Source organism: Fulmarus glacialis, unplaced genomic scaffold (genome assembly GCF_000690835.1).
Source record: "Fulmarus glacialis isolate BGI_N327 unplaced genomic scaffold, ASM69083v1 scaffold31215, whole genome shotgun sequence".
Lineage (NCBI taxonomy): Eukaryota > Metazoa > Chordata > Aves > Procellariiformes > Procellariidae > Fulmarus > Fulmarus glacialis.
In genome coordinates this window covers 29,246-44,043 of record NW_009211656.1, presented here as the reverse complement: position 1 = coordinate 44,043, position 14,798 = coordinate 29,246, and the positions used below count along the sequence as shown (strand labels likewise).

The 14,798-nt window shown below is 40.0% G+C and overlaps 1 protein-coding gene across 1 annotated transcript; it reads left to right on the top strand.

Moving 5' to 3' along the window:
* Positions 1-364: 364 nt before the first annotated feature.
* LOC104076687 (trifunctional purine biosynthetic protein adenosine-3) lies at positions 365-14,285 on the top strand (the record flags this gene model as incomplete). Its single annotated transcript, XM_009577623.1, has 10 exons — positions 365-474; positions 1,057-1,255; positions 4,519-4,767; positions 5,130-5,282; positions 6,459-6,662; positions 6,990-7,121; positions 7,747-7,877; positions 9,461-9,602; positions 12,662-12,777; positions 13,996-14,285. Coding segments are annotated over 10 exons (1,619 nt in total), but the record flags the coding sequence as incomplete, so codon positions are not given.
* Between the last annotated feature and the right edge of the window lie 513 nt (positions 14,286-14,798).

Genomic DNA, 14,798 nt, shown 5'->3' with positions numbered 1-14,798 from the left:
CAATTGGAAAATGCCTAGTTATCATCTTTTCCCAGAAAGCAGTGGGCTTCAGTCTGTAACCACAACTCCTTTTCTGTTTTTCAGAAAAATACTAAGTGCGAGAGAGAAATATATCAGTCTCAGTAATTATTGGATGTTCAATCACAAAGTGTTGGATTTTTAGCCTTAGGTAATAATGAAGAAGTAAAGACAAAGCAAACTTAAGAGGAGTAGGAGCTCCCGTGCTGCTGTGAAGAGGCTCTAAATGTCAGAGAAAAGTTTCCTGGTGACAAAGCAAAGTCATGTTGACAGATATGTGTTGGAGATCCTGGAGAAACCCATGAAAGTAAAAGTTTAATATTTTTTCCTGTTTTCTGGCTGGCAGGCTGCAATGCGGAACTTGGAGGCTTTGCTGGGCTCTTTGATTTGAAAGCAGCTGGTTACAAAGATCCTATCTTGGTATCTGGAACTGATGGTGTTGGCACAAAACTCAAGGTAATGTGAAAATCCATGTAAAGGAAGGAAAATAGCACAGAAGGGAACATGTTTAATCACATCATTAATGTTTTAACAGAAAATATCAGTTGTATTTTAAAAATACCTATCTGTATTTCTAAAAAGGGAATGAAAAATGAAATTGCCCTCCTTCAGGCAAAAGAATTAAATATACGTTTAACTTCTGGCAGGTAAATAGCCATCCTTGAAATGATGCTGAAAATAACTCATTTTTAATATTAAGTACGTAATCAGGGACTCCATTTCATTAAGGTAGAATCTCCACCCTCAAAAAGATTACTCATGGGGAAAAACATTTAATTATACAGTTGCTATTGTGTTTACGCAAGCTGCAGTGAAATCCTTTCCAGTTCAGTCTCCTTCCGTAAAGTGCCTTTCGTACTTGCCAATTAAGAAAGTAACAATTCCTAAAATAAAATGTTAGGAAAGGCTCACAGAGATGATAATTACTGAGGCTAAGAGGAAGAGCATGATTTTGATCCCATTCTTCCATTGCAAACGCTCTGCTTGTGTTTCAGTTTCTCAAAGCCAACCAACGGGTTCTCTCGCTGTGTTTTGCAGATTGCACAAGTGTGTAAGAGACATGACACCATAGGTCAGGACCTGGTTGCCATGTGTGTCAATGACATCTTGGCTCAAGGAGCGGAGCCCCTCTTCTTCCTCGACTATTTTGCCTGCGGCAAACTTGACGTTGAAGTGGCTCAGGGTGTCATTGCAGGAATAGCTGAAGCTTGCAAAAAGGCAGGATGTGCTCTTTTGGGTATGAACACTCTTCTTCGAAGGATATGAAAAATCTTATGCAATCTCTTTATAATTGGTTTTAATGTGTTTGTTATCCTACACTATTGAAGAATCGTAGAGGAGTGAAGAAAAAAAAAAAACAAAGCGTCACATGTCTTTGCTTTCAGAGGACATAATCTCTACCCACTGGAAGATGACAGTGCTCTACAAATGTTGCCATTAGCTCAGGAAGTTGCATATAAATTTTCTTACTCGTATCTTTTCATTTAACTTTCTAACTATAACAGCTACCTAGAAAACTAACAATTCATGTATTTTTATTCTTTGTATTTTTCAAGTAAATTCGAAAACATGCCAAATAGGTTTATTTTTTTTTATCCTTTATCCTAAAGGAAATCCTCAAGTTTCCCTCTAAAAACAAGATTTATATGTGTTACTGTGCATGCACATGTCCCTGTGTGCATACATATTATCCTTGGAACCTCTTGGCTGATTTTAACCGAATTTGACAGGAAAGGTAGAGATCTCACAGCTGTTGTGTTCCCACAAGCTTCATAAAAGTAGAAAGCCAGAGAATGTTCTTATGAATGCAACAAAAGCTTCAGCTGGAGCTCCCTACTTAAGACACAGAAGTTAACCACAAGACAGAAACATAAAAGAAACCAGGTTTTGTTAGTTACAAAACTAATAGCAAAACTATTTGTCTACTGAAGACTTGCTGAAGATTTATTTCAGCAAGATCTGCATGTTCCGAGATGTTAAGACTCAAATTTAAACATTTTCCTTTTCAGCCCTATAATACAAGTACATAATACATGTTACTAACAAATTCTGTATGTATTCTGGTATATAGTAATCTAGTTATCCGTGAAAATGACACAATATTTCACTTCTTGAATCTTAAAAAATACAGCTTTAAAGCTGTTGAGCTCAATAAAAATATTTCTAGGTCAGTGAAAAATACATTCTTTTGTATAAGTCTTTGGTTTATAAAAGGAGTACAACACAGGGTTAAATTTTAAAGCAATGAAACCCAGAAAGTTCAGTTTTCTCGCATAGTTTTTATTTTTCCTTCTTTTTTATAAAAACAGACATGGAGAATTACTATGATTTTTGAAAAAAGACCTTTAATTTGAGACTAAAAGTGACAGTTCGCATGTCTTACTTTAGGTAGCACTTTATAATTAGTAATACTGTAGCTCTGTCCTTTTTTCCAATTCTTTAAGAAAGGTAGTAACAGAAGTCTTTTCTAAGTGGGAGTGTGTAATTTTGAGGTAGTTTACAAGCTTTGAACAAGAGGCTATTTATGTTCTGGTTTATTTTTTTCTGCATGAACTGTTAGTCAGCTTTATATTTGTCTTAAGGTGTTCTCTCAGTTTATCAAATATAATCAAACCATTCATACTTCAGCATAAGAACATCTTATGTGAAATCTTGCTATGAAATTACTTACTGAAATTTCAAGATTTTATTTCCAATTGGAAGACTTTAAAACTACAAAGGGCTTCGGATGTTGTAAATTAATTACCAGAGAATAATTTCTCAAAATTTTAAATGGGTTAGTAAATATCTATTTGTGCTAACATAAAAATAAGTCCCAACTCATAAATAAAACAACCATGACTTCTTCCCCAAATTTCTGGCACCCTCAGAAAAGAAGGGACAGAGATGATGCAGTTACTCTGAACCTAAGGAGGGAATGCTTTTCTGTAGCCTGGATCATCAAAATAAACTGCAGTTTGGGCTCCAACTTCACACATTCGTTTCATTGTGCATTCACATAGCTTGCATATCTGTCTTCGTACAGTATCATCTCATAAAAGTCTCATTTGAAGCATGTTACTGAATTCTGACCTTGCATTTGTGCAGTAGCTGAGTATTCAGCTCAACCACCTTAAGCTCATCACGCCACTTGACAGCGAGGTACTGAAGGGCTTATGTACATGCGTGGTTTTGCACAAACATTATTAAATACAGATTTAAACTAATGTATCTAAGCAAATGAACTTTGATTTTAAAGTTGATTATAGCAATGTAATGTAGAAACCTGGAAAAGCTTCCAGAGAATCTAGTATTGAGCAGTGTCAAGCACTAAGCACAAAAGCAGCTTCCACCAGCACTCAGGTAAATTTGGAGCCCCTTCAGGGACGCTTCCTGGAAATAGAAGAATTTGGTATTGAATGAAGCCTGGTGAGTGCAAAAGAAAAACAAGACGGTACTGGTCAGCGTGTTGGGCAGAGGTCATAGTATAATGGCTACTTAATCATTGTCCAGTTGTTTTCTTGTAGCCACCGTGACCAGCAGAGGGGTTTGAAGAAGAGTAACGAGATGGCTGTGAGGATAGCTGGGGAGAGTTTCTACCCGGTATGAGGGGGTAGTGTGAAGATGCCTGTTTGGAAAACTTTGGAGCGAGCAGTAAATGCTCGTTTCATGTACGAAACACAGCAAGTTCCCCTCTCTAGGCTGAATGAGACCGTGGCAGGCAGAACACAGGTCTTCAACAGTGAAGACCATCAGCTTCTATCTGAAGGGCAGTAGGGGGGCCAGTATGGCATGGAGAGAGAGAGAGAGAATGCTGTCTGAGCAGTGCTGTGCGTTTCTGTGCAAGCTGGGAAAATTACCTTTTCAGACTGTTCTCTGAATGAGGTCAGCCAGATAAAACATGGTTTTCAGGACAAAACAAGAGGATGTTCTAATAATCAGGATATAAGATAATAGCCTAGACAACAGCTCATCTGCACGGATGGGTAGGAAAGGCCCTCTTTTCTCCCAAAAGAGTCTATAAACCTTAGATGTTCAGAGTTGGCGTGATAATGATGGCCAGGTTGTGGGCAGGAGTGGCAGGCAGGATAGCTCTATATACAAAATCTTTATGAAGGCAAGTGAGACTAATAGCTATGTCATTCCTTTGATGTCCTTGTGTGAATTTCTTCTATCTATCTATCTCTTGCATCTTGTAGGTTTTTCATGGAGAATACTAAACTTGGCAGAAATTTGGAAATACAAAGCACTAAATACATGCTTTGATTTTAAAATGTGAATGGACCGTAATTTGGTACTGGTTGTCAGAGTGAGGGAGGAAATGTTCTTTCCCATTTTTTTATTGCATGTTCAATTGAAGAGCCTGTGACAAACGTGTTTTTAATTCTTTTTAATGTTTCTTCATCTAATTAAAAAATCTAGTCTGTTGATGCCTTATGAGTTTAAAACTTTGAAAAATTGCATGCCTACTGGTCCCAATGGTTTTCCAACACCCCCTTTCTCTTTTTTTGGTTCCCACAGGAGGAGAAACTGCTGAAATGCCAGGCATGTATCCACCCGGAGAGTATGACCTGGCTGGCTTTGCTGTTGGTGCAGTGGAGCGAGGGCAGATGCTGCCCCAGCTGGAGAGAATTGCTGATGGAGACGTGGTTATTGGAGTAGCTTCTTCTGGGGTTCACAGCAATGGGTACAGCCTTGTAAGGAAGATTGTGGAAAAGTCATCGTTCGATTTCTCTTCTCCAGTTGGCGTCTCCGGTGATCAGACATTAGGTACCACTTATGATGGAGTTTCTTGCATTATAACTTGAGCTTCTGAACAGGCAAATGTCACACAATTGTTTGGTCTGTGCCTTTGCTTTTGTAACTTTTCTAAGGCACTAAAAAAATTATTCTGTTCTTGAACATGTTCTTGTCTTCTTTTTTCCTCTGAATCACATATGCAGGAAAAAAATTAAGGGAGGGGGATAAATAACTAATTGTGTGCTAAAAAGGGTAGAATGTTGTGTTTTTCTCTGTAGTGCAGTGCTCATTAGTATCCAGCAAATTAATATTTTGAGATTTCCTCGATTTCATATTGATTAACATTTCTTTCTGTGCTGTAACTGGTTTCTCTCATCCTCTTTCATCTTCAGGAGATCTCTTGTTAACCCCAACCAAGATCTACAGTAAGACTCTGTTGCCTGTCCTTCGCTCAGGCCATGTGAAAGCCTATGCCCACATCACTGGAGGGGGCTTGCTGGAAAACATCCCCAGAGTTCTCCCAGAGTCCTTTGGTGTCGTTTTAGGTGAGATAAAAAGAAAAGCTGTAGAAATATCCACATGTTAATATGGATTGGAGGAAGCCGTGTACATGGGGCCATGTCAACTGACTTGCACTGTAAGAGCTAGACTTGCCTGTCTAGAAATAAGTTTGCCTTTTTCTTCATTGTTGCTGAATTTCTCCTTGTGCCTGAAACAGAGCCAGTCAAAACACTTTGCAGTCTTAAGACTGCTGCTCATTGAGTTCACTTCCCCGATGGTGTTTTGGATTGGATTTTTTAGGAAACTCTATCCATACTTGCAAAAATAAAATAACTTCAAAAGGAACCCAAAATGAGCTGTCACCATTTGCAATAACCTACAAAATTATTGCTAATTAAATGACACTCATGAAGTCTTTGATCAGCATTCAGATATGGTTACTAGCTCAAGTACATCTCATGCTATTTGACATATCTTAATTAATCCTCACCACAATCTCGTCAGGTATGCTAGAAGTCATATTTCACTTACGGAGAAAGTGTAGTATGGAAAGGTAAATGACTTACTATAGGTTATGCAGTGTTCATTGGGTTGTAGAATAAAATAAGGGAACTAATACTGAGTTTTGCACTCCAGAACTGCATGTAAATAATTCTTCCACTTGTCACTTAAACAATGGTCCACAGGAGATGCTAGTATATATAAATGGGGTTAATACTATTTTGAATACAACATGAGAAAGAAACTTACTGTCTCTGGAGTTCCTTTACAGTGGCTTGTCCAGAAGCATTTCTTGTGCTGCTGTAAATCGTCCTTACCTTGTGGAATTGGGGGCAGTGTGAGACTTTTTTGACAGTTTTTGAGGCTATCGTTCTGGTACAATAGTTTCTCCAGAAGCAGAGTTGTCACCTTCAAGAAGAGGATTTTCCAAGAACTGCCCCAGAGACCGTTTTGAATTACTGATTAACGGATTGCAGTGGAGCAATATGATTAATTTCCTCCCAGAGTGACACTTCTTTCTACTCCCAAGTTTTATTCAGTAAGGAAGGAAAAAACATCCTGTTTCCGTGCATGGAAGCTGATTTCACTCAAGCTAATGCTACTGTGGGACTTTGTCTTTGCTTTCCATCCAGATCTTGCCTCTTAATGCTCTAATAATTTTAGAATTTGTCCATTGATAGTGATTTCCACTCTTAATTTTTATTTTCAATTCTCTTCAGATGCTCTTACCTGGAAGATTCCTGAAATCTTTTGCTGGCTCCATAAAGAAGGGAACCTCTCTGAGGAGGAAATGACTCGGACATTTAATTGTGGGATCGGTGCTGTCTTGGTAGTTCAGAAGGAGCTGGCTCAGCAGGTCCTCAAGGACATACAGAGACACGAGGCAGCCTGGCTGATCGGGAAAGTTGTCTCCCTACAAAAAGGTTATTAGATTTTTATTTTCCTTTAAAAAAAAAAATGCAGATCTAAATTCCTTAGCTGGTGAGTCTCCATGGAGGTTAGCTGAAAATCTCTTAATTGGCACCCCCATGGCTTTTTTGCACAAGGTATTAAAATTACAGTCCTCACGACTTCAGTCTTAGTTCATAGAACGTGTGCTTAGCAATGTCAGATGTCACCAGAACTATAAATAAATAATGAGAAGTAAAGCAGTGCCACTAATCTATTTTCCTGTGTACTTTTCTCCTCTCTCTGTTTCTCCCTTTATCTACGTGGTTTTGGTTTTGTTTTTTTTTCCTGTACATGTTCAGGCTCTGCCCATGTTAAAGTCCATAATATTCTTCGAGCCTTGCAAGCAAATAGGTCACTGTCTGTGCACAGCCATATCCAAGGCAAAATCCAGACAAACAAAGTGAAGGTTGCTGTCCTTATCTCTGGAACAGGTGAGAGTTTCTATTCTTTATTACAGTGTAAAACAGACTGTTGAAAAAGGAACTTCAGCTCAGATTCAAAATCTCGTGAAGTCCTTGCAATTCTGCATGGAAGCTGTGACAGGCTTCTAACAGACTTTCAGTAACAGGCAGAATAGATTTTGCCCTTGGATTAATTTCAATCACAAACAGAGTGATCTTTAACCTCTGCTGCAAATTGACTATGAATTGCATCTGTGTTCATTTTAGCTACAAATTTCTGCATGTCTCTAGGTTCAAGCAACCACTGCATTGCACTATAGGGACAGCAGTGTTATTTCACAAATAGATCAGAATTTCTTCTTGCCATATAGGCACTCCCAGGATTGCCAGTATTCTCACTTGCTAAGAAGTAGACCATCATTCCAATTCCAAAAATTACAGTTTACAAATTTATTTGCTAGTAAAAGCCCTGTAGCCTCCAGCTGTCGAATTCAGTTCTCAGTAAAACCAATGAAAAAAGGATTACTGTTAACATCAGTGGTTTTTGGATTGGGTCTCACCCATATTGCTGCTTATTTAAAACCTCGTCTAGCTGTTATCTATATTTATTCTCCAGGAACAACTTGATAATCATTAATTATTTTTTCACTCACAGGCACAAACCTGGAAGCCCTCATAAATAGCACAAAAAAGCCCACCAGTTTCGCACAAATAGTTCTTGTTGTTTCTAACAAAGCTGGTGTGGAGGGGTTAAGGAAAGCTGAGAGGTCTGGTATTCCTACAAGGGTAAGTATTTCTCATGTTTTTAAAATTAGCCATCATTAGCTCTGAGAAGGTACTCTGAGATAATGAGTTTTACTACGGTAAGAGATGGTTTGCCAGGAAGCCTTTAGCTTTTATTTTTTGGTCTGTCATGAACTTGTGCCCTTGGGCAAACTACCTAACATGGGAAGCAAAATACTTCCTTTTCTCCTTCTCAGAGATGTTGCTAGCAATTGTGATGGTTTTGGGAACAGTCATTGTGTTAAACCAGCACAAAACTTTCACAGTGACAGTTGAAACTTTGCCATTTATTAAACTGCAGTGCATTTGCACTAAAGTAACAAGCTATTTTATCTGAATTTAATTTTGAAATTACATGCTAAACAGACCCAGTAGTTCATTTGAATGAAATAGAGAGGTCAAACTCAGTGGGACCTTCCACTGACTCCCTGGGCATTGCTTTAGGCTCTCCAGGATTCATTCAAAGCAAACCGCATTTCCCTTAGTGTCACTGGATCCAGCGCTGCATTGCTTTGCCCTTTGCACAGCCATTTGCATTACAGATGTGAAATGCTACTGCTCTGACTCAGGAGCATTTTACAGTCACTTTCCACTGATAACTACAGACATATGGAAGATTTGGGCCCAGTGCAAGCTTTGTTATTAACTTGAATAGTAGCAGGATCTGATTGTTAGCACTGCTGTCTCTTACTTGGGAGTATACAAAGATCACAAGTAAAGTACATCCATGGTATGTGGGTGAAGAACAAACATATGATGAGGAAAAAAAATACAGCCTTGGAGAGATGATGGTCTTAGTGGTTAAGATGGAGAGTGAGTGGTGAAACAGAGACACTGAGGAGTACACGCCTTGCCAGTTATTACCTGGTAGTTCATAGCAGAGTTTAGCCCAGTGTTGAGCTGGGCTCTATTTCTAGTGCCCTCTGCCATCTTTTCAGCTAACCAGTTCTGGTTTTTCAAAACTACTTTGTGATATTTAAATGTCCCACCATGGTAAATATAGTAGGGATTAACAGGTATTTTTATTTAAAAGGCTGTGGATGTTTTAAGTTACGTAGCACTGTCTTCTTCCTGTTTAAATTAGGGGATGTATCCTGGATGGAAAATACTTAACTCAGTTATATTGACCTTTTGCAGTAGGGGCTGTTTTATCAGCTTGTGATTAGCCTTTCCTTCAAGGTTTTGTGATACAATTTTCAGCAAGGCTCAACTGCTTAAAACTATCAGAGGCCTTAAATTGAGTGAAATCATTCTAAGACTTTAGGTTATCTTAATGACCTACATTTGTAGGTTGTTAAATTGTGTCCAGATGCTGGTGCCTACAGCTGTGGGCCTAATAAAAGAAACCCTTATTTATTCTGATGATTGCTCTGTGTGAATAGGAATAAAGAGTGCATGTTTGTCTGTTAGCTGCATGCATTTATGAACTGCTTTTCTTGCTGTGTATATGCACCCAACTCGAACCACACATAGAGACTTACTTGGTTTTTGTTTATTACTCCAGGGTACCATTTCATTGTGCTCTTAATGCATTTAGATTAAATTAACACCATGTCCATATTTCTTCATTTTTTGGATTATCACAGGTTATTGACCATAAATTGTATGAAAGTCGCACTGAATTTGACAGTGCAGTTGACAAAGTCCTTGAAGAATCCTCAGTTGAACTGATCTGTCTGGCTGGATTTATGCGAATACTGTCGGGTCCTTTTGTCAAAAAATGGGAAGGTAAGCACCACATAGCAGTATATGCATTTAAAAAAAAAAAGTAATTTTATATCTCAGGAAAAAGAAAATGGGAAAAATATAGAAAAGGGACCATTTTAATTCTGGGTTTGCAGGAAACAAGACTCTGCCCATCTTGTAAGGAAAAGGATGAGAAAGAGAAAGGCAGTATTTTTCCCCTTCCCTCTGTCATTTCCACAGAGGTTTAAGGAAGCCAAGGGCAAATGCAGATCTTGTGGTCTTTAATTTAATATAAAATATTTTAAAATAAGGCTGTGAAAACGTTAGACCCCTGCAAACATGAGGTGCAGGGCAAATTGTTATCTAAGCAGTAAGTGTTGGTTGGGGAGAGGCGAGCATCCAGCCACTGAGAATTCCTTCCACTAACAGATGAGCTGCTTTGGCTGCAGATAAAACTGCAAAACTAGGCAGCGATATGCAGTTCCTATTAACAAGATCTTGCCAGTCTTCTGGTCAGACGTCCCAGGAGCTGTCTGAATCCGAGGGTGGCATGTTTCACAGGCAGGTTCAGCTTGTTTGTCCAAAGTGTTCACAGCGTCTCCATTCTGGTCATTTTTTACAATTTTTCCAGGTCCTTGTTAGAGGCTGATAACACCTCTGCCTGCTTCAGTGGTTGTCCTCCCTCCCCCAGCTGTTACATTCCTCTTCTTATCTCTTCCTGTTTCTTTTAGGGAGTCCTGAATCACACAGAGGCAGCTGCTCTTCTCACTGTTTGCTCTGCTTTGTGTTCAGTCACAGTTACTTAAACTATTTCTTGCTTATACCAGTTACCGGCTGGTCAGCCTATACATTGCAGCTCTCCAGGCAGCCTTTATAGCTCACATGGTGACTTTTGTGTTACCCTGGGTGTGCCTACGACACAGACCTTTTACACCTGAACGAGTTTTCAAACCTCTCTTTAAAATCACGGGAGCAAAACAGGCGTTCCTGGGAGACAATTCATTTTATGCTAAAGCTGTCAACTGACATAAGTCAGATTAATTGTTTTTGTTTCTCTCCATTCGTTATGGAGTCCAGAAGATGAAGATGTAAATGTCTGTGCTGTAGGCAGCTGTAGTTAGGAGAGAGGAATCCCTCACCATGAGAGATGTGTTTTGAGTAGAGTATGTGTGTAGAGGATGGAAAAGCAAGAACCTTCTCTAGTGTTAGAGGTCTTGTGCAAATAAAGGATGAGCTTAGTTTCCTCTGATTTAGGGACAGAGCACTTCCAGCACTGATGATCGCCCTGCACAGTGCAGGACTTGTGTTACACATATGACTGGCTGGAGAGCAAGAAAAGAGACTCCCTTCAGTACAGGATTGAGCTTGAAAACAGATACCTACCTAGCTCTGACCAAGAGTATCCGTCAGTTAGGTCTTAGACGTGAGCTCAAACATTCAGTTCAGCTCAGGGATCTGTGCCAGCTAACAGGAGCCTACTGTAAAACTCTGACCCAGTCATGCACTGACTAGCCTAAATTGTCCAGTGCAATCAATTCTTCTTGCTGCTCTCTTGAAAGCTGTCACCTTTCCTTTCTCCTCTAGTCAGAAGGACATACAGTGTGAAGTTAGTTGTGAAACTATCATCGTGTTTAATGGCCCTGAAATGTTAATTTTGAATGTCAACATAAAGGACAGATTAAAAAAAACAAAACAAAACAAAACCAAGCTTACAGAAAACCACTTTCCTTTAGAGCAGTGTCTGACGGTACTGTAAGGAGAAACTGGGGAGACTCAGACAGAAGTGCAGAGTGTTGTTTTCAGCTCACTGTCCCCAATACTTTTTTGCTCAAGCAGCAAGCAGGGAAATGCTGATGCTTAAAAAGGGGTATTTTTGAGATACAAAATGCATTTGAGATATTATTAAAGATCAGTTGATGCATTTGCCTCTTTAAGTTGCACAGGTCAGTATCTGCATGAGTTACTGTGGTGAGAGTGCAGGTTTCGTATCGTGCTGCCAGAAATGGCCTTCACTTCACATTACAAAATCATAAGACTATTTCGGGACACTGCTGCCTCCGCCAGCATATGTCAGCTCAGTCTCGCTGCTTGGCATTTAGGTGGTGTTCAATGAATCCTGATGACATACAGTCTTCCTAAACTGGAGGAGACATGCAGAGACGGCGTGGGCGTAGCATACTGTGATATAAATAGTATCGATGGCCACTTTTTTTTTTATCTTGTAAGGGTTTGTACTGAATTTAAAAGAAGATCTAGGGCTGTCAAGCACCTTTTGACTTCACTCTGGTCCAGCATGGGCAGGAGGAGTTGTCACAGACATTAGGAGCAGACAGGGGAAGAAGGTTTTCTCATGGTTTAACCATCGCATTGCTGTAGCGGTGAGACCCTGAGGTCACAGGCAGCCACCCTCCCTTACTTTACAGCTAGGTGGGAACTCAGGCGTATGCTTTCTCTTTTAAGGGAAAGGTAAGGTACAGGCTTCCCAGGGTTATACCCGTGGTCGCACCTGGTTGAGCATTAGAGGTTTACATTATCAATTTCAGGATCCCCCAGCCGACTTTCTGTGTGGAAAGTAGTAGTGCTAGACAGGTGCTTTTCGGAAGGGCAGAGAGGAGGGCTTCTATATGAGCAGCTGTTGTTTTTTATTAAGCCAAAACAGGTGTGGAGGAAAAGTCCAGGCTAAAGAATTTTTGCCTTGTCATGGGGAGTCTGCTACGTCATTTGAAACCGCACCGAGTTTCTTCCGGGTGCTGAGTTTGGAAGAAAGAGGATTGTGCTTGTGATTAAAGAAGAGAAGAACAAGATGCTGAGGGAAAGGACAGCTACATCAAAAAATTAATCATTGTTAGTCACTGGAGAAATATGCTTTAGCCATGCAATTAATTGTAACTGATTGCTGTCTTTGATTTTTCTGAAATAGCGAGACATTCTGAAATGCTTTGGGCTGGTTATCTGTCAGTCTCATCAAAAAACAAGCCTATGCAAAAGTCGTGAAAAATCTTTTTCACAAATGTATTTTGATCCTCTGTTGATTATGGTACTTTGAACACTCTGGTAAGGCTGAATGCTAAAAGACAATGACCTCACTTATAATTTTCCAGGAAAAATACTGAACATCCACCCATCTCTACTGCCTTCTTTTAAGGGAGCAAATGCCCACAAATTGGTGTTACAAGCTGGAGTCCGAGTCACAGGCTGTACTGTACACTTTGTGGCTGTAAGTACTTCCTTCTTCCTCCCTCTAACTCTATAATTCATTAGACTTAAGATTTTCACCTCAGAGCTTGCTTGGAACACTCTTACACCATCACGTTTGAGTACCTTTTCTCCTTTGTTCGTTCATAACATTATTAGACAATATAGTGCTTTAGTTTGCTGTCCCTGGAGAAGGAATTGGAAATGAATAGTCTGTACAGGAGTTTAAGCCTTACCTAAGTTAACTTCTTCCCTAAGCATCCCACTGCTGCCTTCCGCCAGTTGCAGTGGGGGTACTAGTTCATATAAGGCCTTAGCTAGCCCAAAAATCTTTATTACTACACGGCACCAACTTCTTAGATTTTATCATACAACCTTCCTTATTTGTTGCTTTCAAGAAAAAAAAGCAACACTGGAAATGGCACAAGAAGCTTAGATTTGTTAAAAAGCAACCCAGTGTTTGTGGGAACAGAGGAGAAACTTGGCAATTTATGTAAGTCAAAAAATAAGAAAACAAAAGCGAGAGATCTCTCAACTTGGAAGAGGCACATTTTTATCAGTTCAGGGAGCATTTTTTCCACCTTGTTCAGTTCTCAGGGTTGACAGTAACTAGTCTCCCCTCCTCTACTGCATTCTTCAGATTATCCTCCCCTTTTCTACTGCTCCTGAAATCCGTTCTCATGATTTTTGCTTTTTCTTGGAAGAAGAGACAAAAACTATTTTTCCAGATAGAAGGAAAAATCGCATTCCTTTCCCCATGATATGACTTAGGGTTTCTTCTCTGTGTGGCAATGTACTGAGAAACAATAACTAAACAGCAGGGATCTGCCTCATTAACATGCAAAAGAAAGATCTGCTGGGTCCTCTAGACCCGCTCTGTGCCAAGGCTTGGCTGGTTCACTCTTCTGAATTGAAATGTCATCATTTTGTCCAATTTAGCCTATCATGTCCCTAGTTAACATGGCTTTTGTTGCTTTCTGTAGCAGAAATGTTACTCACTGGTGTTGTGCCTGCCTCCTCTTTTACTTTGAACCCTACACTTCTGTTAGTTCCTCACAGGCCAGCGTGAGTGCCAGCATCTTCTCTGCACTCCTCACATGAGCCCAAATTCATGTTTCCTGTAATAACGTAATGATAAACAGATCCCCGAGACAACTGGGTTACATTCATTGTAGTACAGCTGGGCCTCCTTCTCTCTCATCTTTCAACCCTACGGACTTTCCGGCTATTGCTTTTACAGGAGGAAGTTGACGCTGGAGCAATCATTTTCCAAGAGGCAGTTCCAGTTAAGATTGGTGACACAGAGGAGACCCTGTCCGAAAGGGTGAAGGAGGCCGAGCACCGAGCCTTCCCAGCTGCCCTGCAGCTTGTCGCCAGCGGGGCTGTACAGGTGGGGGAAGCCGGCAAGATCTACTGGAAGTAGGAGCAGCGCGTCCGTGAAGGTCCTCAGATGGGACAGCTGGGGTGCCTTAATTGGTCAAAACAGAGGTCACAGCCTAATAACACGCACACTGTGTTCTCTTCACAAGGTGTTTTCAACATAGAGTTTACCATGTCATGTTCTCACTCAAATGGTTAAATATTTGAAGTAAAATCCGCAGAAAGCCACAAATGGGAGTATTAAGGCAGGGGGCTGTTCTCAGCAATGGCTCTGTTACACGCTTCCTAATTATAATCCGTTCCTTGGCCAACATTTTCGTTCTCAATCACTTTCTTAACAAACAAAAAAGCATTCCGTTGGTTACAGAGAGGTCTGAGCATCTCTGAGATTGACTTAGGAACATCAGGATTACTCTCTAACAGACCATACAGGGGATTCTCTTGTCATGTGCTTGAAGTGTTTGTGAGGAAAAGTACTGGAACTAGTTCAAAGGAAGAGAAAACTAAAGGCAAAAAACTTTACTCAGAAACATCTCTAGCCAAAACAAGAAAAACTGGCTTCCCAAAACACTAACTATTCCTGCAGATAACGAAATGGATTTTTTTCTGTATACTTTCTGTTTTAATGTTGGTAGATCTTGTCTGGCCCAGATTCTCTGGAAT